Here is a 25,122-nt window from a genome sequence, read left to right as displayed (position 1 = left end):
GAATTTAGCATCATGGGGAAAAAGCAGGTAGGTGGCGAGGAATCCATGGCCAGATCAGCCATGATCTTATTGAATGACAGAGCAGGCTTGACAGGCCAGGTGGCCAGCTCCTGCTCTTATTTTTTATAGAGGCAGGTAGATTAGGAGCATTTAAGAAAGTCTTAGATATAGAATGGATGATAGAAAAATGAAGGGCTATGTGGGAGGGAAGGGTTAGATTAATGGGCTGAAAAGCCTGTACTGATCTATGTTCTATGTAACACTATCTTGGGGCTCATCCTAATTAAACATTGCAGTTGTTAGACCCTCACAAAGAGGTTAGACAAAAGCATGTGATAATTCATGTTTTATTCTATAATTTACAGATATACAGTTAAGTAGTTTGTACCACATTGTCATGTAGGCATAGAGCAAAAAAAACAGCCCGTCTCTTCCACACCAACTGTATTGCCCAGTGAGATGGTCCTATCTGACCACGTTTGGCCCATAAACCTCTCCCATCCATGGTCATCCATGTATTCATCCGGATGCTTTTTATTGCCCAGTGAGCTAGTCCTATCTGCCCACATTTGGCCCATGAACCTCTCGCATCCATGTATTCATCTGGATACTTTTTAAATGTTGCTATTGTCAATACCTCTACCTCCAAATCATTATTAAGTTTTGAGGAGCTGGCTTGTCTGTCACACATGGGCGATGAACTGGTGAATTTAGCACCGAGTTCTCATCGCAGAGGCAGTTGGCTGAATCTCCCGCCGAGGGAAATTCAGACTTACCGGTCTCAAAGAGGAGCAACATACATCCCGTGCCCTGATCAATATTATTTTCAAATCCCACCCTTCCCCAACCAACAGTGACACAAGCTGGTCTTTCTACTTGAAGGGAAGATTTGTCCATCAACTCACTCAATCTTTATATCAGTAAAATATTTCTGAATTATAATCAGTGCTAGAAGGAAGAAAACAAACTGGCCTCAGAGAGCCATTAGATCGGTCTGTTTGGAATGTTGGTTGAGGGTTGAATATTGGGCAGGAGTCAAGTTTCCTGTCACCTAAATGCTGATTTTCTGCCTGTAATTCAGGAGTGCTGTTTGCCAAAAATTATCACATAACTGTCAACCCTTCAAGAGTGATTGGAGTGCAAGGGCCAATGTCTACAGCAGAATAAATAGGCACACGGGAACTGTCAGATCAAAAGGCTAAGGTCTGGATTATTTGTCATCATGTATACTCCATAAGGCCATAAAACATTGGGGCAAAATTGTACCATTCAACCCATTGAGTCTGTTCCGTCACTCAATCATGGCTGATTTATTATCCCTCACAGCCCAATTCTCCTGCCTTCTCCCCATAATCTTTGATGTCCTTCCTAGTCAAGAACCTATCAACCTCCACTTTAAATACACTCAATGAATTGGCCTGCATGGCCATCTATGGCAATGAATTCCACAGATTCACTACTGTCTGGCTAAAGATATTTCTCCTCAATTTTGTTCTAAAGGGTCAGCATTGTCTTCTGGTCCTACACTCCCCCATTATAGGAAACATCCTCTCCACATTCCCTCTACTGAGGCCTTTCAATATTCGATAGGTTTCAATGAGATTCCACCCTCTCCATTCTTCTAAACTCCAGCAAGTACAGCCCCAGAGCCATCAAACATTTCTCATATATTAACACTTTCATTCCCGGGAATGAAACCTCCTCCGGTCCCTCTCTAATGCCAGCACATCCTTCCTTAGATAGGGAGCCCAAAACTACTCACAATATTCCTAGAGTGGTCTAACCAATGGCTTATAAAGCCTCAGCATTACTCAGACAATCAAGTCATGCTGTTGACTAAGCAGAGTAGCTAACCTCTATCCATAGGACAACTAGAGTTGGGTCAAAGCAACACCAGCAATGTCCAAGGTTACCACTCTCCTCTAAGAGTATAACAGGGTCAGTCAGAGGTTAGGGAGGCAGCATCCTTTTTAAACACACAGTTCCTGTGTTCACATCCACTCCAGACATGACCACAGAATCCAGGCTGGTGCTCCAGCACAGATTTGGTATGTCATCAAAGACTCCATTAAGTATCTACAGATGTACCATGGAGAGCATTCCCACCAGCTGCATCACAGACAGATATCAAGGTGCCAATGCACAGGATCAAAAAAGGCTGTAGGAGGTTGTAAACTCAGCTAGCTCCATCATAAGCACAACTCTCCCTACCATTGAGGACATCTTCAGAAAGGTGACATCCATAATTAAGGACCTTCACCACTCAGGACCCACCCTCTTTGCATGACTACAACTGGGAAGGAGGTACAGAAGCCAGAAAACACAAATTCAATAGCTTAGGAACAGCTTCCTTCCCTCCACCATCAGGTTCCTGAATGGTTCATGAAGACAACCTCACAATTCTGCACTGTTTATTATTTTGACGTAATTACAGTAACTCTTTTATCTCTTGCACTGTGCTGCGGTCACAAAACAACAGATTTCATGACAAACGTCAGTGATAATAAACCTGATTCTGAACTGCTGCATACCTTGGCACCAGATCCCACATGCTACTTTTGAAAGCAGAGTTCTCATAGGGAAGACACACAACATGCTGGAGGAACTCAGCAAGACAGGCAGCATCTATGGAAGGATGAAGGGTTTCAGCCCAAAACAGCAACTGTGTTTTTCTCTTCACAGATATTGCCTGACTTGCTGCATCCCTCCTGTATGTTGTGTGCAGTGCTACAGATTCACAACATCCACAGAATCTCTTGCACCTGTGAGTTCTCATGGTGCCCTGGTTAGCCTTTGACCCTCAAATGATTTTGCCGTGACATATTATTTGACCAGACAGAGAGGCTGCTGCACCCCCTCGATTCCACGGTTCATCCTGTCCTTCAAGGAGTTCCGCAGAGTGGCTGTGCTCCTGCGAGTTTGGGGCCTACAACCTGCTCTCACATCCACCAATGCAAGGATCCTTCACCAGCAGCAATGTCAAAGGGCACACTGTCCCGATGACAAATTTTCACCCAGCGCAGGTGATCTTCCCTCAGCGTTGTTTCCACGGCGTCTGCAGAGAGAGGCGGGAGCTGGGCACAGCCGGGGGTCGTCCCTATTCAGCGAGTAGTAATACAGCAGGTCGGTCAGCAGAAGGGCGATAACTCCCAGACCATAGACCAGAACGGCAGCCAGCAGCCCGTACTTGCTGCAGGGTGGGGAGAGAAAACAGCAGGACAGCAAGTGAGGATATGGCATGGTAACTGAGCAGTTCGAGTAACACTTCACAGCGCAAACAACCCACATTCAATTCCCACCGCTCTCTGTAAGGAGTTCGTGCATGCTCATGACTGTGTGGATTAACTCTCGCATTACGGATTAGTAGGTTAGTTGGTCACATCAGTCTTCTTGGGCAGCTCAAGCTCACAGGGGTAGATGGGCCTGTTACTGCACTGTATCTAAATAAAATAAAAAGCGTATCAAAAGCCTGCCATCAAGGGCATATGAACAGAAAGGCGCCTGAAAAGGCCCAGTAACATCATGAAGGATACCACGTACCCTGCTCATGGACTGTCTGTCCCACTCCCATCAGGGAGGAGGCTGCGTGGCATCCACACCAGGACCACCAGACTCAAAAACAGTTACTTTCCCCAAGCAGTCAGGCTGATCAACACCCCCACCCACTAACCCACCACTACTTTATCATATCCCATCAGTCACCTTATGTACAGCCTAGTGTCACTTCATGGACATGGAATAGTAGCTGTCTAATGTTTTTACATTCATTGTGTTGTTATTATTATTGGGTTCTTTATCTTGTGTTTCTTTTGTGCTAGGGTAACAAGTATGTTGTTCTCCTTACACTTGTGTACAGGAAGTGACATTAAACAATCTTGAACAGACACAGAGATGTCATGAACTTGGCTCACTGCTGACACCGAGGTTACAGCCAGGTGGGTCAGAGTCACAGCTCTGTTAGTGCCCAATCCACTGAACTTCGACCATAGTAATCAAGGTGTATGCTTGGGAGTCAATGCCTCAGAGGGTCCAGAGGGTGCCCAGGTCAATCAACATGGGCAGCTCACACAATGATGAATATTGGTGAATATTTTTACATTTATTTTTAAATAGGGATACAGTGCAGAACAGACCCTTCCAACCCTTTGAGCCACACAGCCAGCAACCTCTGATTTAACCCTAGCCTAATCATAGGACAAATCACAATGACCAATTAACTTACTAACTAGAACATCTTTGGACTGTGGGAGGAAATCAGAGCACCCAGAGGAAACCCACGCATTCCAGTTGGAAGACACCGGGACTGGATTCTGAATGCCGACGCCACAGGCTGTAATAGCATCGTGCTAACCGCTAAACTACTGTACTGCCCACCCCCTCACACTCAGAGTGTCCTCACCACCCACGCCTACCTGCTCACCCAGAACTTTCCTGCACCCACCCATCTCCATCACCACCTTAAACCCCCAATCATTTCCTCACCACCCCCAATCCATTCTTCCCTGCACCCACCCATCCCCATCACCACCTTAAACCCCCAATCATTTCCTCTCCACCCCAATCCATTCTTCCCTGCACCCACCCATCCCCATCACCACCTTAAACCCCCAATCATTTCCTCTCCACCCCCAATCCATTCTTCCCTGCACCTACCCATCCCCATCTTAAACCCCCAATCATTTCCTCACCACCCCCAATCCATTCTTCCCTGCACCCACCCATCCCCATCACCATCTTAAACCCCCAATCATTTCCTCACCACCCCAATCCATTCTTCCCTGCACCCACCCATCCCCATCACCACCTTAAACCCCCAATCATTTCCTCTCCACCCCCAATCCATTCTTCCCTACACCCACCCATCCCCATCACCACCTTAAACCCCCCCAATCCATTCTTCAACCACCTCAACCCACTCTTCACCACCCCAATCCAGTCCTCACCATCCATCCATCCCCATCACTATCTTACCCCAAACCACTCCTCACCACTACACTTCTATCCCCACCATCCTATTTGCCCTCACTCACCACTTCACTCACAACCACCCATTTCACCACCCCTCCACCATCCCATTCACTACATCCCTACCCCACCCCACCACACACTCTATGTACTACCTAATTCCTCTCAACCCATCCCACCCAATACACCTCCACCTTGCTCTCGCAGCCTACACCAGTCCCAATCCCAACCCCACCCCAGCTCACTAACACCCAGTCACCCATCCCCACTCTCATCCCATCCATTCCTCCTTACAACTCCAGCCAGTTCCATCCCAAGCCCCAACAATCTACTACCCCACGGCCCCAAACATCCGTCAATCCACAAACTCATGGCAGATGACAACTGAATGGCTCCTTCTTCACCCTGCTGCCACTCCTTGTCCACACCCCCTCACTCTCCCAGAGCAAGTCCCCTTCCCTCCGAGCCCAGTGAAGCTGAGGGTACTTAATGAGCCTTCTGAAGGGGCGCCTGACATGGTTCTCGTGGACTTCCAGCCCATTCTCAGAAATGGTTCATTAAATGAAAAAGTCGGAGAACCTGATGTAAATTGGAGGTTTGTTTTGTTGAGCATTTCCGCTCCACCCACCAAAAGTGGAATTTCCTGTTTTAATTCCTATCTCCATTCCCATTCTGACATGTTGGTCCCTGGCTTCCTCTTCTGCCACGATGAGGCCACTCTCAGGGAGTAGGAGCAACGCCTCTTATTCCATTAGGATAGCCTCCAACCTAATGTCATGATTATTGATTTCTCCTTCCGGAAATTGTTTCTCTCTTTCTTCCTCTCCCCTTGTTCAGTTCCGTACTTTGACCTCTCATTTCCTCTCCTCACCTCCTTCTTCCCTTTCTCCCAATGTCCACTCTCCTTTCCTGTCAGATTCCTTCTTCTCCAGCCCTTTGCCTTTTCCACCGATCACCTCTCAGCTTCTTATGTGATCTGCCCCTCCCCTGCCTACCCACCTACCAGCTTCTAGCATCTCCTCCTCCCCCCCATCTTCTTATTCTGATGTTTTTCCCCCTTCCTTCCAGTCCTGATGTAGGGCCTCTGTCTGAAACACCGACTGTTTATTCATTGTCATAGATGCTGCCTGACCTACTGAGTTGCTCCAGCATGTTATGTATGTGCTAGGGAACCAAAGGGGTTTTACAGGCCTGATTGTGACCAGAGACAATGGTCAGCAGCTCAGATTGGTAGGGGTTGGTGTGGGAGGAGGGCGATGTGGTGTGGTCACTGTTATTCTCCGTCTCGATAAAGATTAGGGTAGTTGGATAACAGTATAAAGCAGCCACAGACTTAGGTTCAGCAGTGACATGAAGACAAATCACTTTGACAACTGTGCATGTGGTTGCATTAAGCAGGACAGACAGCTCATTAGTGGAACAATCGTGAGAATCTGCAGCAAGATCGAGTGGACAGCCAGAGTCTTTCCCCAGGGTATAAATGGCTAATACCAGGGGAGCATCATTTCAAGGTGATTGGAGGAAAGTATAGGGGGACGCCAGAGAGTGGTGGGTGTGTGGATCACACTGCCAGGGTGGTGGTAGAGGCAGATAGATTACAGACAGTTAAGAGACAAAAGTAGCTAATACAAGGGGTATAATGTTAAGGTGATTGGAGGAAAGTAAAGGGGGATGTCAGAGGGTTAGGGTTAGGTTTTATTTCAAACTCAGAGTGGTGGGCACCTACAATGAACTATCGGGGTGGTGGTGGAGGGTTAGATTGATCAGGTTAGAAGGTCAGCACAATATCATGAGCTGAAAGGCCTGTACTGCGCTCATGTTTTATGTTCTAAATGGATTTCAAGGTCATCAGTAACGAAGTGAAATTTCAACCCAGGAAGGATTGGAAAAGTACATCTCCAAAGCAGCAGAGATCCAAATAAGCTCAAGGGGAAAGGTAGGCGTTGTGTCTAAAGATAAATAAAATATCATTAATGGGCACTGAAAATCTGCGATAATAAACCTGATTCTGATTCTCATCAAAATGAGACTAGAATGCTGGTGTTATATTCACTGACACCGCAGGGGACAAGTTATACTGCAAATGCACAGCACACTGCTGGGGTCTGTAATAAGCCTGGTTACATCCTGCTGGGGTCAGTAATGAGCCTAAGACAGTTCGATGCGTGTGCTGACTTGGAAAGGGTTCACCAGGGACATCAAGGGTTAAATAACAAGAAGCAAACACATCAGCTCAGGTTCAGTTCCCTGGAACTCAGAGGGTCAAGGTGTGACTCGACTTGGATTTTCAAGATAATGGGTCTGGCAGATGTGGAGGTGGAAAGCGCAAAGAGGGCGGGTGCATGTCAGGAAAATCCTCCACACACACACAGAGCATGACCGACGTCTGTAACCCTCCACAGAGAGGGTGCACGTCATAAAAATCACACACACACAGAGCATGACCGACGTCTGTAACTCTCCACAGAGAGGGTGCACGTCAGGAAAATCCTCCACACACACACAGAGCATGACCGACGTCTGTAACCCTCCACAGAGGGGGTGCACGTCAGGAAAATCCTCCACACACACACAGAGCATGACCGACGTCTGTAACTCTCCACAGAGGGGGTGCACGTCAGGAAAATCACACACACACAGAGCATGACCGACGTCTGTAACTCTCCACAGAGGGGGTGCACGTCAGGAAAATCCTCCACACACACACAGAGCATGACCGACGTCTGTAACTCTCCACAGAGAGGGTGCACGTCATAAAAATCACACACACACAGAGCATGACCAACGTCTGTAACCCTCCACAGAGGGGGTGCACGTCAGGAAAATCCTCCACACACACACAGAGCATGACCGACGTCTGTAACTCTCCACAGAGAGGGTGCACGTCAGGAAAATCCTCCACACACACACAGAGCATGACCGACGTCTGTAACCCTCCACAGAGGGGGTGCACGTCAGGAAAATCCTCCACAGACACACAGAGCATGACCGACGTCTGTAACTCTCCACAGAGGGGGTGCATGTCAGGAAAATCACACACACACACACACACACACACACACACACACACACACACACACACACACACACACACACACACACACACACACACACACGTAACCCTCCCCAGAGAGGGTGCACATCAGGAAAATCCTCCATCCGTACACGAAGATGAGTGTCTGTAACTCTCCACAGATTGGTCAGTGCGGGCAGCTGCAGATATTGAATCCAAGGCTGGTTATAAAAGAATTCAAATAGTTTTAAGGCATAAATAAGCCGGTTTAAGGTAATAGGCCATCTGTAAGTTCATAAAGGTGGATGCAGTCTTATTCCCAAGCAGAGGGGTCAAATCTAGAGGGTGTGGGTTTAAGATTGAAAGTTTAGGAAATTGGTGGGGTGTCGGTGAGAGGGGAATAGGACTTCTTCACTCACAAAGCGGTGAGTTGCCAAAGGTAGTAGCTGAGGCAGGTACAATAAAGAGATTCATTTTGACAAGTACATAGATAGGCAAAACGTAGCAAGATTGGCCAGTGGGACTAGCTCATGTGGCTGCCACGCTCAGCACGGACGAGCAGGGCCACAGGGTCTCTTTCCACACTGTATGACTAAAATCGGCCGTGCTCACTGTGGGAGAGGCTGGGGCTAACAGGTAGAGACACGCACATCAGGAGCAAACTCAAGAAAATGCTCCGTACTCTCACAGCGTGATCAAAGTCTCCACAGACCGGTCAGAGCTGGTCAGCTGCGGACATTAAATCCAAAGCTCATTATTAACCCAACTTGCAATGGTTTTAAGGAATATGGGAAAAGACAATTTTAAGGTCACAGGTGAGCTGTAACATCGCAAGGATTGGACATTGCACAGTACAGAAACAGGCCCTTCACCCACTGAATTCCTGGCAACAATCAAGCAGCACACACCAGATGTAGCAGCTGCTGGAATAAATAAAACGATGGAGGGAATTGGTGGGCCGGGCAGCATCTGTGGAGACACTTCATCAATCCGCTTAGGGCTGTCGTGTGGCCAAATGGTCTAACGCACCAGACTCAAGGAATGAAGTCTTTCTGAAGAAACACAGGCGTTCCGATCTCCACCTTGAGGGTGTGGGTTCGAATCCCATTCCTGACATTCACATTTGTAATTGTGAACAAATGTAACATGGTAGCAGAGTGGTTAGTGTAACACTACTGGAGCATCAGCGATCTGTAATCAATACCGCTGCTCCCTGTAAAGAGCTAGAACGTTCTCTCTGTGATCACATGGGGTTCCTCCGGGTGCTCAAGTTTCTTCACTCGTTCCAAAAGATATAGACTAATAGGCTCATTGGTCACAGCGATGTCACTGGACCGTGTGAGCTCATTGGTCACGAGGGTGTCACTGGATCGTGCGAGCTCATTGGTCACAGGGGTGTCATTGGATTGTGAGAGCTCATTGGTCACAGGGGTGTCATTGGACAATGTGAGCTCATTGGTCACAGCAATGTCACTGGATCGTGCAAGCTCATTGGTCACAAGGGTGTCATTGGACCGTGCGAGCTCATTGGTCACAGGGGTGTCATTGGATTGTGAGAGCTCATTGGTCACAGGGGTGTCATTGGACAATGTGCGCTCATTGGTCACAGCAATGTCACTGGATCGTGCAAGCTCATTGGTCACAAGGGTGTCATTGGACCGTGCGAGCTCATTGGTCACAGGGGTGTCACTGGACCGTGCGAGCTCATTGGTCATGGGGGTGTCACTGGATCGTGCGAGCTCATTGGTCACGGGGGTGTCACTGGATCGTGCAAGCTCATTGGTCACGGGGGTGTCACTGGATCGTGCAAGCTCATTGGTCACGGGGGTGTCATTGGACCGTGCAAACTCATTGGTCATGGGGGTGTCACTGGACCATTGAGCTGATTGGGCCTGAAGGGCCTGTTACTGTGCTGTACTGCTAAAGAAAATGAATACATAAAAATCAAGTGTCAAAGTGGTGGGCTCCAGGGGTAAACAAAGGAGGTTCTGCAGATGCTAGAAATCCAGGGCACACGTACAAGATGCTGGAGGAACTTAGCAGATCAGGCAGCATCTGTGAAGATGAATAAACAGTTGATGTCTCAGGCTGAGACTCTTCATCATGGTTAAGAGTCTAGGCCTGAAACACTCTCTGCTTATTCCCCTCCATTGATGCTACCTGACCTACTGAGTTCCTCTAGCATGTTGTGTGCAGTTCCAGAGCTAGGCAGCCTCTTCTGGTCTGGAGACCACACCCTGCCATACATCTTCTGACTGCTCACAAAGCAGACTTGCCAGTCTACATGGCCAGGCCTGTCTGCAGCCAGCACATTCCCTCTACACTTAGATGAGATCATACATACACAGGGCTCCTGGTGGCCTCAGTCAAGTTGACTCCCTTGGTGCTCTGAAACTCTGGTTTGTTACAGCAGTACTTGAGGGTCTGGTTACTCTGCCGGCAGCAATATGTTTGCTTCTGGTCATCGTTGAGGCGTGGACAGTGGAATCCAGGGTGATATAGTCCCACAGCATCCAAGTACGGCTCGCAGGTCCTGAACTTAGAGGCAGAAACTGGACAGTGAAGAGTTAACTGTCAGATCATTGATCGTGTAAACTGACAAAGTTAGAGATAAGAGCAGTGCCACACACAGCTGTAGAAGGATGATGATTACTTCAGGTAAATGGGCACAAGGGTTTGTGTAAAACATAACAACAGCAGCAAGTCAGGTTCAATTTCCACCGCAGTCCGTAAAGAGTTTGCACATTCTTGCACGAGTTTCCTCCGGACGGTCCAGTTCCCATTCACATTCCAAAGACATGTGGGTTAGGGTTAATAAGTTGTGGGCATGTTCTGTTGGTGCCAGACAGTGTTTGTCATTGACATAAAATAACATTTCACTCTACAGTGCCTATAAAAAGTATTCACGATCCTTGGTTTCATTGGTTTATGACACTGAATCACAACAGATCTAATTTGGCTTTTTTGACACTGGTCAACAGGAAAAAAACTCTTTCGTGTCAAAGTGAAAACAGATCTCTACAAAGTGATCTAAATTAATTACAAATATAAAACAAAGTAATTGATTGCATAAATATTCACTCTCCTTTAATATGACACTGGTGTGCCCAATTGGTTTTAGAGGTCACATAATTAGTTAAATAGAGATCTGTTTTTGGAGATCAAGGTGTTTCAATTGATTATAGTAAAAATACACCTGTATCTGGAAGGTCCAACTGCTGGTGAGTCAGTATCCTGGCAAAAACTACATCATGAAGACAAAAGAACACTCCAAGCAGCTCTGCAAAAAGGTTATTTAGAAGTACAAGTCAGAAGATGGATACAAGAAAATTTCCAAGTCACTGAATATCCCTTGGAGTACAGTTAAGTCAATCATCAAGAAATGGAAAGAACATGGCACAGCCGTAAATCTGCCTAGAGCAGGCTGTCCTCAAAAACTGAGTGACCGTGCAAGAAGGGAACTAGTGAGGGAGGCCACCAAGAGCCCTCTGATAACTTTGGAGGAGTTACAAGCTTCAGGATCTGAGACGGGAGAGACTGTGCATACAACAACCGTTGCCCGGGTGCTTCACCAGTCACAGCTTTATGGGAGAGTGACAAAGAGAAAGCCACTGTTGAAAAAAACTCCCATGAAATCTTGGCTAGAGTTTGCCAGAAGGCATGTGGGAGATTCTGAAGTCAGCTGGAAAAAGGTTCTATGGTTTGATGAAACTAAAATTGCACTTTTTGGCCATCAGACTAAATGCTATGTTTGGCAAAAGCCAAACACCTCACATCATCAAAAACACACCATCCCTACCATGAAGCACGGTGGTGACTGCATCATGCTGTGGGGATGCTTTCACTACAGCAGGCCCTGGAAGGCCTGTGAAGGTAGAGGGTAAAATGAATGCAGCAAAATACAGGGAAATCCTGGAGGAAAACCTGATGCAGTCTGCAAGAGAACTGAGACTTGGGAGAAGATTTGTTTTCCTGGAAGACAATGACCCCACGCATAAAGCCAAAGCTACACAGGAATGGCTTAAAAACAACAAAGTTAATGTCCTGGAGTGGCCAAGTCAGAGTCCAGACCTCAATCCAATTGAGAATTTGTGACAGAAATTGAAAAGGGCTGTTTTGTAAAGAAAAATGGGGAAATATAGCAGTGTCCAGAGGTACAAATCAGATAGAGACTTATCCACACAGACTCAAGACTGTAATTTCTGCCAAAGGTGCATCTACTAAATACTGACTTGAAGGGGTGAATACTTACACAATCAATTATTTTGCATTTTATACTTGTAATTAATTTAGATCACTTTGTAGAGATCTGTTTTCACTTTGACACAAAAAAAGTCTTTTTCTGTTGATCAGTGTCAAAAAAGCCAAATTAAGTCCCCTGTGATTCAATGTTGTAAAACAATAAAATATGAAAACTTCCAAGGGGGTGAATACTTTTTAAAGTCACTGTATATTTTGATGTACACCTGACAAATAAAGATCATCTTAGTTAATAGAACAACACGCAAAATGCTGGAGAAACTCAGCAGGTCAGGCAGCATCTATGGAAATGAACAAACAATTGACATTTTGGGCTGAGACATTTATCAGGACTGGAAAGGAAGGGGGAAGATGCCCCCTAAAACAGTGGGGGGAGGGGAAGCAGGACAAGCTAGAAGGTGTTAGGTGAAGCCAGGTAGGTGGGGGAAGGGGGATGAAGTAAGAAACTGGGAGGTGATAGGTGAAGAAGGCAAAGGGCTGGAGAAGGAGGAATTTGATAGGACAGGAGAGTGGACCATGGGAGAAAGGGAAGGAGGAGGGGCACCGAGGAGAGTGATAGGCTGATGAAGAGAAGAAGTAAGAGGTCACAGTGGGGAATAGAAGAAGAGTGAAGAGGGAGGGGGAAAATAACCGGAAGGAGAAATCAATGTTCATGCCACCAGTTTGGAGGTTACCTAGATAGAATATGAGGTGTTGCTCACATTGTGACAAAAGAGAAGGCCATTGGCTGACATGTCAAAGATTCAAAGCACATTTGAATTGAATTGACTTTATTTCTTACATCCTTCACATACATGAGGAGTAAAAATCTTTACGTCTCCATCTAAATATGCAATCATAGTAATTTATAATAAATAGAACAGTCAATATAATATAGAGTACGTTAAAATCAGTGTGAATTAATCAGTCTGATGGCCTGGTGGAAGAAGCTGTCCTGGAGCCTGTTGGTCCTGGCTTTTATGCTGTGAAACCAATAGATTGTGGTTGGGATGACTTGGGTCCCCAGTGATCCTTTTTACACACCTGTCCTTGAAGCATGCCTGAGCAGACCAGACTGAGTCCTAGATCCGAGCAGACAGAGTAGACCCAAGCCGAGCCTCAGTCTCCATTTCATCACACCAGCATGGCAAAACAAGTACAGCAGCCCGATCAGTTCACAGCCTCGACACTGCGGAGAAAGGAATAAGCATTCGTGGGACTGCGAGTGAAGTCTACCGGACTCTCGGGCTTCCAGCCTATCTGGCTGACGTTAGAGTGTTGAGTAAAACCACATTCTAGGACCCGAATGCAGGTGCTCTGATACTCTTGGGCTGCCTGATTCTCAATCTCACCAAATCAGCTCAGCAGTTGGAGTGATCCAACCGGGCACTGAATCTCTCCTGTACTGACTCCTCTCTAAATTGCTCACTCCATCTCCAGCAGCGATATGAACTCCGGCTCTGCCTGCAGCTCGAACACGTTGCACCTTGCAAAGCCTCCACGAGGCTCATCCCCCAAACCAGCCTTGCCTCCATCTGCCTCCTCACCACGATTTGCTTCAGAAAATATAAATAGCATTTTTGGTCAAATCTGCGCTCTGTTCATGCTCCCTTGTCTTACCCTTCCTGAAGTCCACAACTAGCTCTCTGGTCTTGCTGGCGTTAAGAGCAAAGTTGTTGCTGTGTCACAATTAACTGGTAGACCTTGTTCCTGTGTGCGTACATACAGCCCCTGTGTCGTGGGAGGTTTGTGTTCCCAAGAAGGTTCTTGCTTCATGTTTTCTGTAACGTTGTGTTCTGTGCTGAGCATTGTAGACACGATCTTTTGGCACTGGGATGTGTGGTGACTCTTGTGGACTGCCCCCAGCATATCTTCACTGCTTTGATGTAGGTGTGATATATAAATCTGAATTTGAACAAGTCCACATTACCCGTTCATGCACCAAGAAACAATTACATAGAACACTACAGCACAGTAAAGATCCTTTAGTCCACAGCGTTGCTTTGAAGAGACCATTCTAATCTTAGCACTTCATTATTTTATTATCCATGTGCCTGTCTCATTGACACACTAATCCCAACAGGAGCAGTTTGATTCACACAACTTCCACCAAGGATCATTTTTCACGCACTTCTTTTAAGTTCAGAATTCAAAATTCAAGGTTGTTTAATGTCATTTCCAGTACACAAAGGAGAATGAAGTTACTCCGGATCTGATGCAGCACCAAAAAAAGGATAAAGAACACAATAATAATTTTAAAAACACAATAAATATAAATACATCAGATAGCTTATGTACATAGATTGATTGTATGCCCACAACGTGATGCTAGGCACAGGAGTGTCTCTATGTTTGCAGAATTTTTACTGACCCAGAGCCCCATGAATTACTCCTAATCATAACCAGTCCTGCTGATTTTCCAGTCCCTTCACAGGACAGTAGATTGATGGTCATGATCCTGGACTATTTTCCTGAGGTCTGGATGATTGATCTGGAGCTATGAATTCCTGTTCCCACACAGCAGCTGGAGAACTTAAATTCAAACAAAAATCTGGTCGCCATGACAGTTCCTTTGATGCTTTTGAGATGTCTCTAAATACCTCAATGTCCTTCAGGAGGGGAAATACTTGCTGTTAAACTCATGGACAATTTGCCAGGCCAATGCAGGCCAACTTGTCCAGCCCAAATCAATACAAACTCACCATGAAATAGCAGCCACTGTTTGTAATTGCATCAATATATTGGACCCAGGACAGGACAGATATTCTGAGATGCTGACACCCATTCCAGTCTCTCACCACTCCCAAAATCCTAAACACGGCTCTAAAGAAGAGGAAGGCTTTCCTCTGGCTAATATCTATCCCTGCATCCACATCATTACATTTATTTTATTTTGAGATACAGCCCTTCCACTCAACAAGCCTACACCACCCAGTTACTCCCATGTCCTACTAACCTGTATGTCTTTGGTCTGTGGGAGGAAACCAGAGCATCCAGAGGAAACGGAGAAGACAAGGTATTTGTTCAGCCAGAATCTGTGGAATTCTTTGTCACTGGCTGTTGTGGAGGTCAAATCTTTATGTATATTTAAGGCAGACATGATAGATTCATGATTGGTCAGTGCATGAAGGGATACAGGGAGAAGGCAGGAGATTGGGGCTGAGAGGGAAATGGATCAGCCATGATGAAATGGTAGATCAGACTCGATGGGCCAAAAGGCCCAATTCTGCTCCCATATCTAATGGTCTTATGGTCTAAATTAAAGCTGCGAAGCACACACAGTCATGGGGAGAGCATACAAACTCCTTGCGGATAGTGGTGGCAATTGAACCCGGGTTGCTGGCCCCATAATACCGTTACGCCTGTGTTACCGACCAAACTACAGTTGGTGCCCACAGTAACACAACAAGTGGCAGCCAAGTAACATACTGGGGCATTTCAAGACCAGGAAACGCATTACCGAGGGCTGGTTTCTTACCTGTTGCCAATAACTCAGAGAGCAGCAGAAAAACGTGGAGCTGGTGGAAGAGCGACTGTTTGTAGCTACGATTCCCCGCTCCTCTAATTGTCATCCCAAAGGATGACAGCAGGATCTGAAACAGTACACAATCAGGCTTAATATCACCGACATTTGTTGTAAAATTTGTTCTCTTTCTAAAGCACTACAATGCAACTCAAAATATACTGTAACTTACAGTAAGAAACATTTTTAAAAAATTAATAAGTAGTGCTAAAAAAGAGCAAAAATAGTGAGTGACTGTTCATGGGTTGTTTCACTGTCCATTCAGAAATCTGATGGTGGCGGGGAAGAAGCTGTTCCTAAAATGTTGAGTGTGTGTCTTTGGGCTCCTGTACCTCCTTCTAGGTGGTAGTCTCACATGCAATTGTGGTTGTTGTGCACATCCCTCCCTCTGCCAACCTGACGTTGGCGTGTAACATTATTCACACCGTCATAGCTGGACTACAAACCCAGCACCCGAGTGCCCTCATTACCATCTCGGGTGACTTCAACCATGTTACCGTGGCTAGAAAACCGCCCAACTTCACGCAGACTGTGAGCTGTACAACCAGAGGGGGAGGACCCTGGACTTGATGTATGCTAACATTAAGGATGCATACAGCTCCTCTCCCCTCCCCTCACTGGGAAGGTCAGGTCACAACCTGGTGCATCTCAAACCCTGCTACGTGTCTCTGGTGAAGGGTAAACCTGCAACCTCGAGGTCAGTGAGGAAATGGTCGGGGGAGGCTTATGAGGCACTCCAGGGTTGTTTTGAGGTGACAGACTGGTAGGCCCTCTGTGAGCCACATTGAGAGGACATTGATGGGCTCACAGAGTGCATCACTGGTTACATCAACCTCTGTGTGGACTGCAATGTTCCAGCAAGAACTGTCCTTTGTTATTCAAATAACAAGCCATGGGTAACAAAGGATATTAAGGACATCCTGAACGCTAAAAAGAGGGTGTTCAGAGATGGAAATAGGGAGGAGCTGAGGACAATACAGAGGGACCTGAAAGCCAAGACCAGGGAGGCTAAAGACAGATATAGGAGGAAGCTTGTGTGGAAACTCCAGCAGAACAACATGAAAAAGGTCTGGAGTGGGATGAGGACCATCACTGGGTTCTGGCAAACTAGCAACAGAGGAACTGAAGGCAGTGTGGACAGGGCCAACGAACTTAACCTGTTCTTCAACAGATTTGACACTGTTCCCCTGCCCATCCCCTACATGATTCATCTGTTGTCGGCCCCCAATCAATACATACTCCACTCTCCCCTCCTCACAGCCCCCCACCCTGCTCTTGTGACTACACCCCTCCCACACCTGAAACCACCATGGTGGGCTTCACAGCTGAACAGGTGAGAAGACAGCTGAAATGTCTCCACCCAAGCAAGGCTGCCATCCGGGCGATGGTGTCAACCCCAGGGTGCTCAAAGCCTGTGCCCCCCAGCTACGTGGAGTACTTCACCATGTCCTCAACCTGAGCCTGAGTCTCCAGAGGGTTCCTGTGCTGTGGAAGACGTCCTACCTCGTTCCTGTACCGAAGACGCTGCGCCCCAATGGCTCCAATGACTACAGACCAGTGGCATTGACCTCCCACATCATGAAGACCCTGGAGAGACTTGTTCAAGAGCAGCTCCGGCCTATGGTTAGGCCACACTTAGACCCCTCCAGTTCGCCTATCAGCCCCGACTAGGAGCTGAGGATGCCATCGTCTACCTGCTGAACCGTGTCTACGCCCACCTGGACAAGCCGGCGAGCACTGTGAGGGTCATGTTTTTTGACATCTCCAGTGCATTCAACACCATCCACCCTGCTCTGCTGGGTGAGAAGCTGACAGTGATGCAGGTGGATGCTTCCCTGGTGTCATGGATTATTGATTACCTGACTGGCAGACCACAGTACGTACACTTGCAACACTGTGAGTCAGACAGAGTGGTCAGCAGCACTGGGGCTCCACAGGAGACTGTCCTGTCTCCCTTTCTCTTCACCATTTACACCTCGGACTTCAACTACAACACAGAGTCTTGCTTTCTTCAGAAGTTTTCTGATGACTCTGCCATAGTTGGATGCACCAGCAAGGGAGATGAGGCTGAGTACAGGGCTACGGTGGGAAACTTTGTCACATGGTGCAAGCAGAATCATCTGCAGCTTAATGTGAAAAAGACTAAGGAGCTGGTGGTGGACCTGAGGAGGGCTAAGGCACCGGTGACCCCTGTTTCCATCTGAGGGGTCAGTGTGGACATGGTGGAGGATTACAAATACCTGGGGATACGAATGGACAATAAACTGGACTGGTCAAAGAACACTGAGGCTGACTACAAGAAGGGTCAGAGCCGCCTCTATTTCCTGAGGAGACTGAGGTCCTTCAACATCTGCCGGACGATGCTGAGGATGTTCTACGAGGCTGTGGTGGCCAGTGCTATCATGTTTGCTGTTGTGTGCTGGGGCAGCAGGCTGTGGGTAGCAGACACCAACAGAATCAACAAACTCATTCATAAGGCCAGTGATGTTGTGGGGGTGGAACTGGACTGTCTGACGGTGGTGTCTGAAAAGAGGATGCTGTCCAATTTGCATGCCATCTTAGACAATGACTCCCATCCACTCCATAATGTACTGGTTAGGCACAGGAGTACATTCAGCCAGAGACTCATTCCACTGAGATGTAACACCGAGCGCCAGAGCATCATTCCTACCTGTGGCCATCAAACTTCACAACTCCTCCCTCTAAGGATCAGACACCCTGAGCCAATAGGCTGGTCCTGGACTTAATTCCACTTGGCATGATTAACTTATTATTATTTAATTATTTATGGTTTTATATTGCTATATTTCTTCGCTATTCTCGGTTGGTGCGGCTGTAACGAAACCCAATTTCCCTCGGAATCAATAAAGTACATCTGTTTGTCTGTCTAGTAATGAGAAGAGAGCATGACCTTATGATGGGGGTCTTTAATGATGGATGTTGCCTAGAAGATGTCCTCAATGGTGGGAGGCTAGTGCCCACATGATGCTGGCTGAGTTTAAAATCCTCTGCCGCTTTTTTCTGATCCTGTGCAGTGGCTACTCCATACCAGAGAGTGATGCAACCAGTAGGAATGCTCTCCACAGTGCATCCGCAGAAATTTGGTAGAGTCTTTGGTGACACACCAAATCTCCTCAACTGCCCCATGGAACAGGGTGCTGTCACAGCTTCTTTGTTAGTGCATCAATATTGTTGGGCCCAGGATAGATATTGTGAGATGCTGACATCTAGTCCAGTCTGTCACCACTTCCACCTGCTAGCAGAGAAGCCAATTTCCTGCTGTCCTTGGTGGTGCGGAGGAAGAGTCCATGAAAAGTGAACAACCATAGAGACAAACAGCTGAGAAAGAAAATGGAGGGCTATTGGGTAGTAAGGTGGAGACACACCTCTACCAAAGGAGGTGCAAGGCACTCCTTCCCTCTGCTACCCTGCAAGTCACCCTAGGGCAAGGTGTAGCACCTGCTTAGCCCCCGGTCAGGGTCACGTGAAGCCTGGGAGCAAGCAGCAGATGGTCGTATATTCCAAGTCCTGGTTATGCTACGCCAATCAGTGAGGGTGTGGGGGGGAGGGGAAGATGGGAGGTGATTGTTGAGACCAGGTGAGGGGGGGGGGAAGGGGAATGAAGTAAGAAACTGGCAGGTGATAGTTGCAGAGTAGACCATAGAAGTAAAGGAAAGAGGAGGGAGGTAAGGACAGGTGAGGAGATGAGAAGGATTAATCAGAATGGGGAATGGAAAAAGAGAGAAGTGGAAGGGGAAATCATTACAGGAAATTTGCAAAATCAATGTTCATGCCATCAGGTTGGAGTCTACCTAGATGGAATACAAGGTGTTACTCCTCCAGCCGGAGTGTGGCCTCATCCTGGCAGTCGAGGCAACCATGGACAGATATTCCAGAATGGGAATAGGAAGTTGAATTGAAATAGGTTGCTTCCAGGAGGTCCTGCCTTTTGCGAAGGACAGAGAAACAGGCCCTTTGGCCCATCATGTCCATGCTGATCATTAAATGCCCATTGATACAAACCCCTTTAACCAGCACTTAGTTTATAGTTTATACCAATACCAAAGACTGTAAGTTCATTACACCGGGAGAAAAATTAGGCTATTGGGCCTATCAAATCAGCTCTGAAATTCCATCATGGCTGGTTTATTATCCCTCTCAACCATTCCCTTGCTTCTCCCTATAACCTTTGACACCCTGACTAATCAAGAACCTATCAACCTCTGCTTTAAATATACTCAATGGACTTGGCCTCTACAACCATCCATGGCAATAAATTCCAGATTCACTAGCCTCTGGCTACAGAAATTCCTCCTTATCTCTGTTCAAAATGGACGTCCCTCTACTCTGAGGCTGCACCCTCTGATCCTCGACTCACCCATTGTAGGAAATATCCTCTTCATATCCACTCTATCTATATCTTTCAGTGTTCAATAGATTTCACTGAGATTCCCTCATACCTCTTGTATCACAGTCACTGGTCTGTAGTCTACTCTGGCTTGGCAATTCAATACTCATCCATATGCCTCACCACTTTCTGGTCTGTAACCATGCTGCATCTCTAAATAAGATAAAAAAGTAAAATTTAATACTATTTATGCAATTCACTGCTATATTAGTACTGTACTTAACATGTAAATGTTACATTATAATTACAGTCTCCGACCATTGATGGAACAGGAAGTGGCAACAGTGCGGGGAAGGCTCCCACAAAGAGACAAGCCTCAAACAAACACTTGTAACTGAAACCATAGACTGCAACTGAATGTGTTGACAAATTGCATGCTTCACAGTAACACATTTATGTCAGTAACATATCAGTCATAATTTCCAAACAGATTTAAGTTTGAAATATCAAGGATGAAAGTTATACTTAAATGTTTAAAACAAAATTTACATTGCTGGTAAATATTTACACTATTATTCAGATTGGGTCCAATTCTCAGTGTAACTGAGATAATTTCAGACTGGCTGCTGGAGAACTCCCTGGTTGCAACCTGAATTGTCAGCTGGTCAGCAGGCATGAAGCAGAACAAATTCAAGAAATGCAAATTAATCAGAGGACAAAAATAACAAAGAAAAAAACAACCAGATGCTTGGATTGTTTGAAGCAAAGGTATATAAATGAAATTTTTTAAAAGTTCTTTGGGTCAAAGAATAACCGTGGGAGGCATTTCCTAAGTGAGCATTCCTCATAAACGACCCTATGAATGATGCATGCTAATTGACCTTGGGGTGGATTTCATTGCAGCCCCATTCACACCCACAGGTCCATACTGGCAGAATATTAGAGACACAATATCCTGGACAGCTTCAAGAGAAAGAGATAGTCTTGATTATTTAATGCAGGCTTTTTTTTAAACTATAAAGTAAACTTTGCAGTTTTGAGCTGTTTAGCATAATTGGGGTGTGTCTATACTTCCCCACTGCCTCAGCAAAGATCTCACCCATCCTAGACATTCCCTTTTCTCCCCCCTCTCTCATCGGGCAGAAGATACAAAAGCCTGAAAGCATGTATCACCAGGCAAAAGGACAGCTTTTATTCACTGTTATCAGACTATTAGGATGGATTCTTGACCTCACAATCTACCTCATTATGATTTTGCAAATTACTGTTCACCTGCATTGCATTTCCTCTGTAGCTGTTATACTTTATTCTTTATTCTGTCATTGTTTTACCTTGTTCTACCTCAATGCACTGTGTAATGATCTGATTTGAAGGAACAGTATGCAAGACAAGCTTTTCACTGTATCTCAGTACATATGACAATAATAAACCAATTTTAATTCCACCTTGCAACATCATTTTAAAGGCATCCAGTTCAATCACTTCACAAGGCAGGAAAGGCAACTGCAAGCTCACACAGGCAGTAACGTGACAGCAACCACACTACAATCACAACAACGACCTATTCAAAGTTCACTTTAACATGGCTAAGAACCACAGGGTTAATGAATGCTGCTGCTGCTGCTGCCTCCCTGCCCCAGAGACCCGGGTTCAATCCTGACTTCTGGTGCTGTCTGTGTGGAGTCTGCACGTTCTCTCTGTGATTGCATTCCCCCAGGTGTTTCCTCCCTCATCTCAAAGATGTGCGGAACACACACAAGGTGCTGGGGGAGCTCGGCAGGTCAGGCAGCTTCTGTGGAGGGAAACAAGACAGTTGACTTTTTTGGCTGAGACCCTTCATCTGGATAGAGATGTCAACTGTTTGTTTCTGCCAGACCTGCTGAGTTCCTCCACCATTTTGTGTGTATTGCTCAAGACTTCCGGCACTTGACTCAAAAGGTGTTTTATTTATTTTTTATTTAGAGATACAGCACAGTAACAGGCTCTTCTGGCCCAATGAACCCACATCACCCAATTACACCCATCTGACCAATTAAACTACTAACCCATACATCTTTGAAATGTGAGGAGCCGTCAGAGCACCAGAGGATACCCACGCAGTTGTGGGAGAACAAACAAACTCCTTACAGACAGAGGCAATTGAACCCAGGTTGTTTGCACTGTAAAGCAATGCGCTAACTCCTACATGTGTAGGCCGCAAGTTAATTGGCTGCATTTAGCATTTAACTGTCCCTAGTGTGGTGGCGAATGGGAGAACCTTGGGGGAATTTGATGGGAAGATGGGGAGAATATATTACAGAGAAAAAGTGGGACTCTTGGACTGATAGGAATGTCAGAGAGCCAGCATTCACTCAATGAGTCTAATGGTCTTCAATTTTGTAAGGAAATATGAGAAGAACATGATGCCCCTGGCAATGCAGGCCCTTTCTCACCATGGCTAACTGTTTCTGACAGGGCACCAGACTGGGGGGGGGGGGGGGCTGTGGCCTGGAGTTCGGGCGTCACATTTCCCTTCCTGAAGGGTGTTCATGACACAGGAAAGCAGACGACTTGGCCCAACAAGACTTGGCCCCAGGCTTTGTCTCCTCTTCTGTGGCCGTTTCGGACAGCACTCCGACCTTTCAAACTTTCACCCTCCTCTAACACCTCACAGATCCAAACTCTATGGGTTTGGAATTCAAGTTCAAAGTAAATTTATTATCAAAGTACATGTGTGTCACCATGTACTACCCCGAGATTCACTTTCTTGTGGACTTTCACAGTGGGTACAAAGGAATGAAATTCCTTGCACAACAGGATAGCCAAATGTGTAAAAGACAACTGTGCAAATACCAAAAGGAAATAATAATAATAATAATATATAAATAAGCAATAGATATCAAGAGCATGAGACGATGAGTCCTTGATAGTGAGTCCATAGATTGTGGGAACACTTTAGTGTTGGAGTGAGTGAGTGAGTGAGTGAGTGAAGTTCTCCTCTCTGGTTCAAGGATCCACATTCTCAAGGAGAAGTTGTTCCAATGCACCTCATTTTGAAATTACCTCCTTGAATCCTGATTTTTATATAACAATCAGTAATATCACTCTCACTGTGACTGGCTCTGGTCTTTTTAAAAAATTATTAATTTACTTAACTTCTTAGTTGCCGGGGCGGTATTCCAATCCTCGTCCCTAACAACCGCCAACGCCAAACTTCCTTGCATTTGGGGGTCAGAAATTTCAAGGTGACTGGAGATCTTGCAAAGGAGCATCGGCTTAACCCGAAACAGGGCTGGCAGGCTGTGCGGCACCCCCTCGGGACTGTAGTCCGGAGTCAGAGAGAATTTTAAATACATTGAAAGTCATTCTCCGGGGGCGCTAACATTATCTGTCCGGTCGTGATGAAGGATGTCAGGTCGAAATGTCGACTGTTTATCCCTTTACAAGACACTGCCCGACCTACTGAATTCCTCCAGCATTTTGTATGTGTTACGCTGGACTTCCAGAATCTCCTGTGGATTCGTTTAAAGGAGTTGTGTCCCGTACAACTCAATTAATAACAAAATTGATGGAGGGGATTTTGTTTCAATTTCTCCCGAGTCGCAGACCCTGTGGATGCACTCGGCTGCTGTGCCGCCGGACTTTGAACAAGTGCTCGGTGCCGCCGGATTGTTCACCCTCGCCCTTCAGCCTGACAACTCTTCCCGTCTCTCTACTCACCCAGCTGCAGCCGCCGCCGTAGTGGGCGCGTCTCCCCGAAGTTTGAGTCATTTTATTCGGCGGGACCCTCTGATTTGCAAAGATACCGTTGGAAGGGCTTCCTGCACAGACTCAGGACTCATCTCCCCCGCAGCCAGCGAGAAGCCCCGGGAGGAAGAACTCTGCAAAACCTCTCACGTAACCGATCCAGTCCCCCGGCAACCGTCACTGAGCGACGCCACTCTCCCAGCAACGCAGTGCTGGAGTCAATAAAATTCAACACTCCTTACGCTTCCCGGGATTTGTCTCAGATTAAAACCCAAACGGGAGAGGAGTGGGGCGGGGCGCACACACACACCGACTCTTACACCTGCGCCTTGTTCTCAAAGTTCAAAGTACATATATGTCGCCATATACAACCCTGAGATTCATTTTCTTGTGGGCATTTATAGTAAATACAAGAAACACGTTAGCATCAATGAACACACACACAATGCTGGAGGAACTCAGCAAGTCAGGCAGCATCTATGGAAAGAAGTACAGTCGACATTTCGGGCCGAGCCGCGCTCAACAAAACCTACAACCAATATGCAAAAGAGAACAAACTACAAACAGAAAAAGAAAAAATAATAATGATAATAAAATAAATAAGCAATAAATATCGTGGGCACGAGATGAAGAGTCCAGAGGTTGTGGGAATAATTTAGTTCAAGAGCCTGATGGTTGAGGGTAATAACTATTCCAGAATCTGTTGGCTGCTTCCTCGCGATGGCATTAACGAGCAGAATACATGGCCTAGATGGCGGGGTCCTTGATGATGGATGCTGCTTTTTTGCGACAGCACTCTCTGTAGATGTACGCACTGGCTGGCACATTGCTTAAAGGTGATGCTTTGATGCTGGAGACGATGCGCCATCGTGGGAGCTCCAGTTAAAACCTCCATGTTCTCTGCACCATCTGGAGAGTCCTCACCGCTGGGGATTTGGCTATTGCTGGTGAGGCCCTAACTGTCCCTGGAAAGCTGGGGATGCGCCTATAATCCTGGTGAAGGAATTCCCACATCAGGGAGTTCCAGGATTGCTGCGTCTGGGCCCAACATATTGATGCAATTACAAAGGCACAACAGCGGCTATATTTCATTAGGAGTTTGAGGGGATTTACTATGTCACCAAAGACTCGCTAATTTCTACAGCGGTGAGAGCATTCCAACTGGTTGCATCGCAGTCTGATGTGGAGAGGCCACTGCACAGGATCAGGAAAAGCTGCAGAAAGTTGTAACTCACTCAGCTCCATCATGGGCATCGGCCTCCCCACTATCGAGGGCACCTTCAAAAGGCTATGCCTCAAAAAGGCGGC

At 46.5% G+C, this 25,122-nt stretch overlaps 1 protein-coding gene across 3 annotated transcripts; it reads right to left on the bottom strand.

Annotated features, from left to right (window-relative positions):
- Positions 1-337: 337 nt before the first annotated feature.
- LOC132378767 (protein shisa-like-1) lies at positions 338-24,009 on the bottom strand. Of its 3 annotated transcripts, XM_059945915.1 has the most exons (5): positions 23,788-24,009; positions 20,201-20,301; positions 15,696-15,810; positions 10,323-10,530; positions 338-3,190 (listed from the first exon to the last, which is right to left on the bottom strand). In XM_059945915.1, exons 3-5 carry the CDS (start codon positions 15,787-15,789, stop codon positions 2,980-2,982), a joined length of 513 nt encoding a protein of 170 aa, XP_059801898.1. In that variant the 5' UTR covers positions 15,790-15,810; positions 20,201-20,301; positions 23,788-24,009; the 3' UTR covers positions 338-2,979. The 3 variants fall into 3 exon arrangements, with proteins under 3 accessions (XP_059801898.1, XP_059801897.1, XP_059801899.1); XM_059945914.1 differs by lacking the exon at positions 20,201-20,301 and having other exon boundaries at positions 23,788-24,008; XM_059945916.1 differs by lacking the exons at positions 20,201-20,301; positions 23,788-24,009 and adding an exon at positions 23,224-23,781.
- Positions 24,010-25,122: the final 1,113 nt, after the last annotated feature.

Source organism: Hypanus sabinus, chromosome 21, assembly GCF_030144855.1.
Source record: "Hypanus sabinus isolate sHypSab1 chromosome 21, sHypSab1.hap1, whole genome shotgun sequence".
NCBI classification, from domain to species: domain Eukaryota; kingdom Metazoa; phylum Chordata; class Chondrichthyes; order Myliobatiformes; family Dasyatidae; genus Hypanus; species Hypanus sabinus.
Note: the sequence above shows the minus strand (reverse complement) of the source record. Positions and strands in the feature narration are given on the sequence as shown.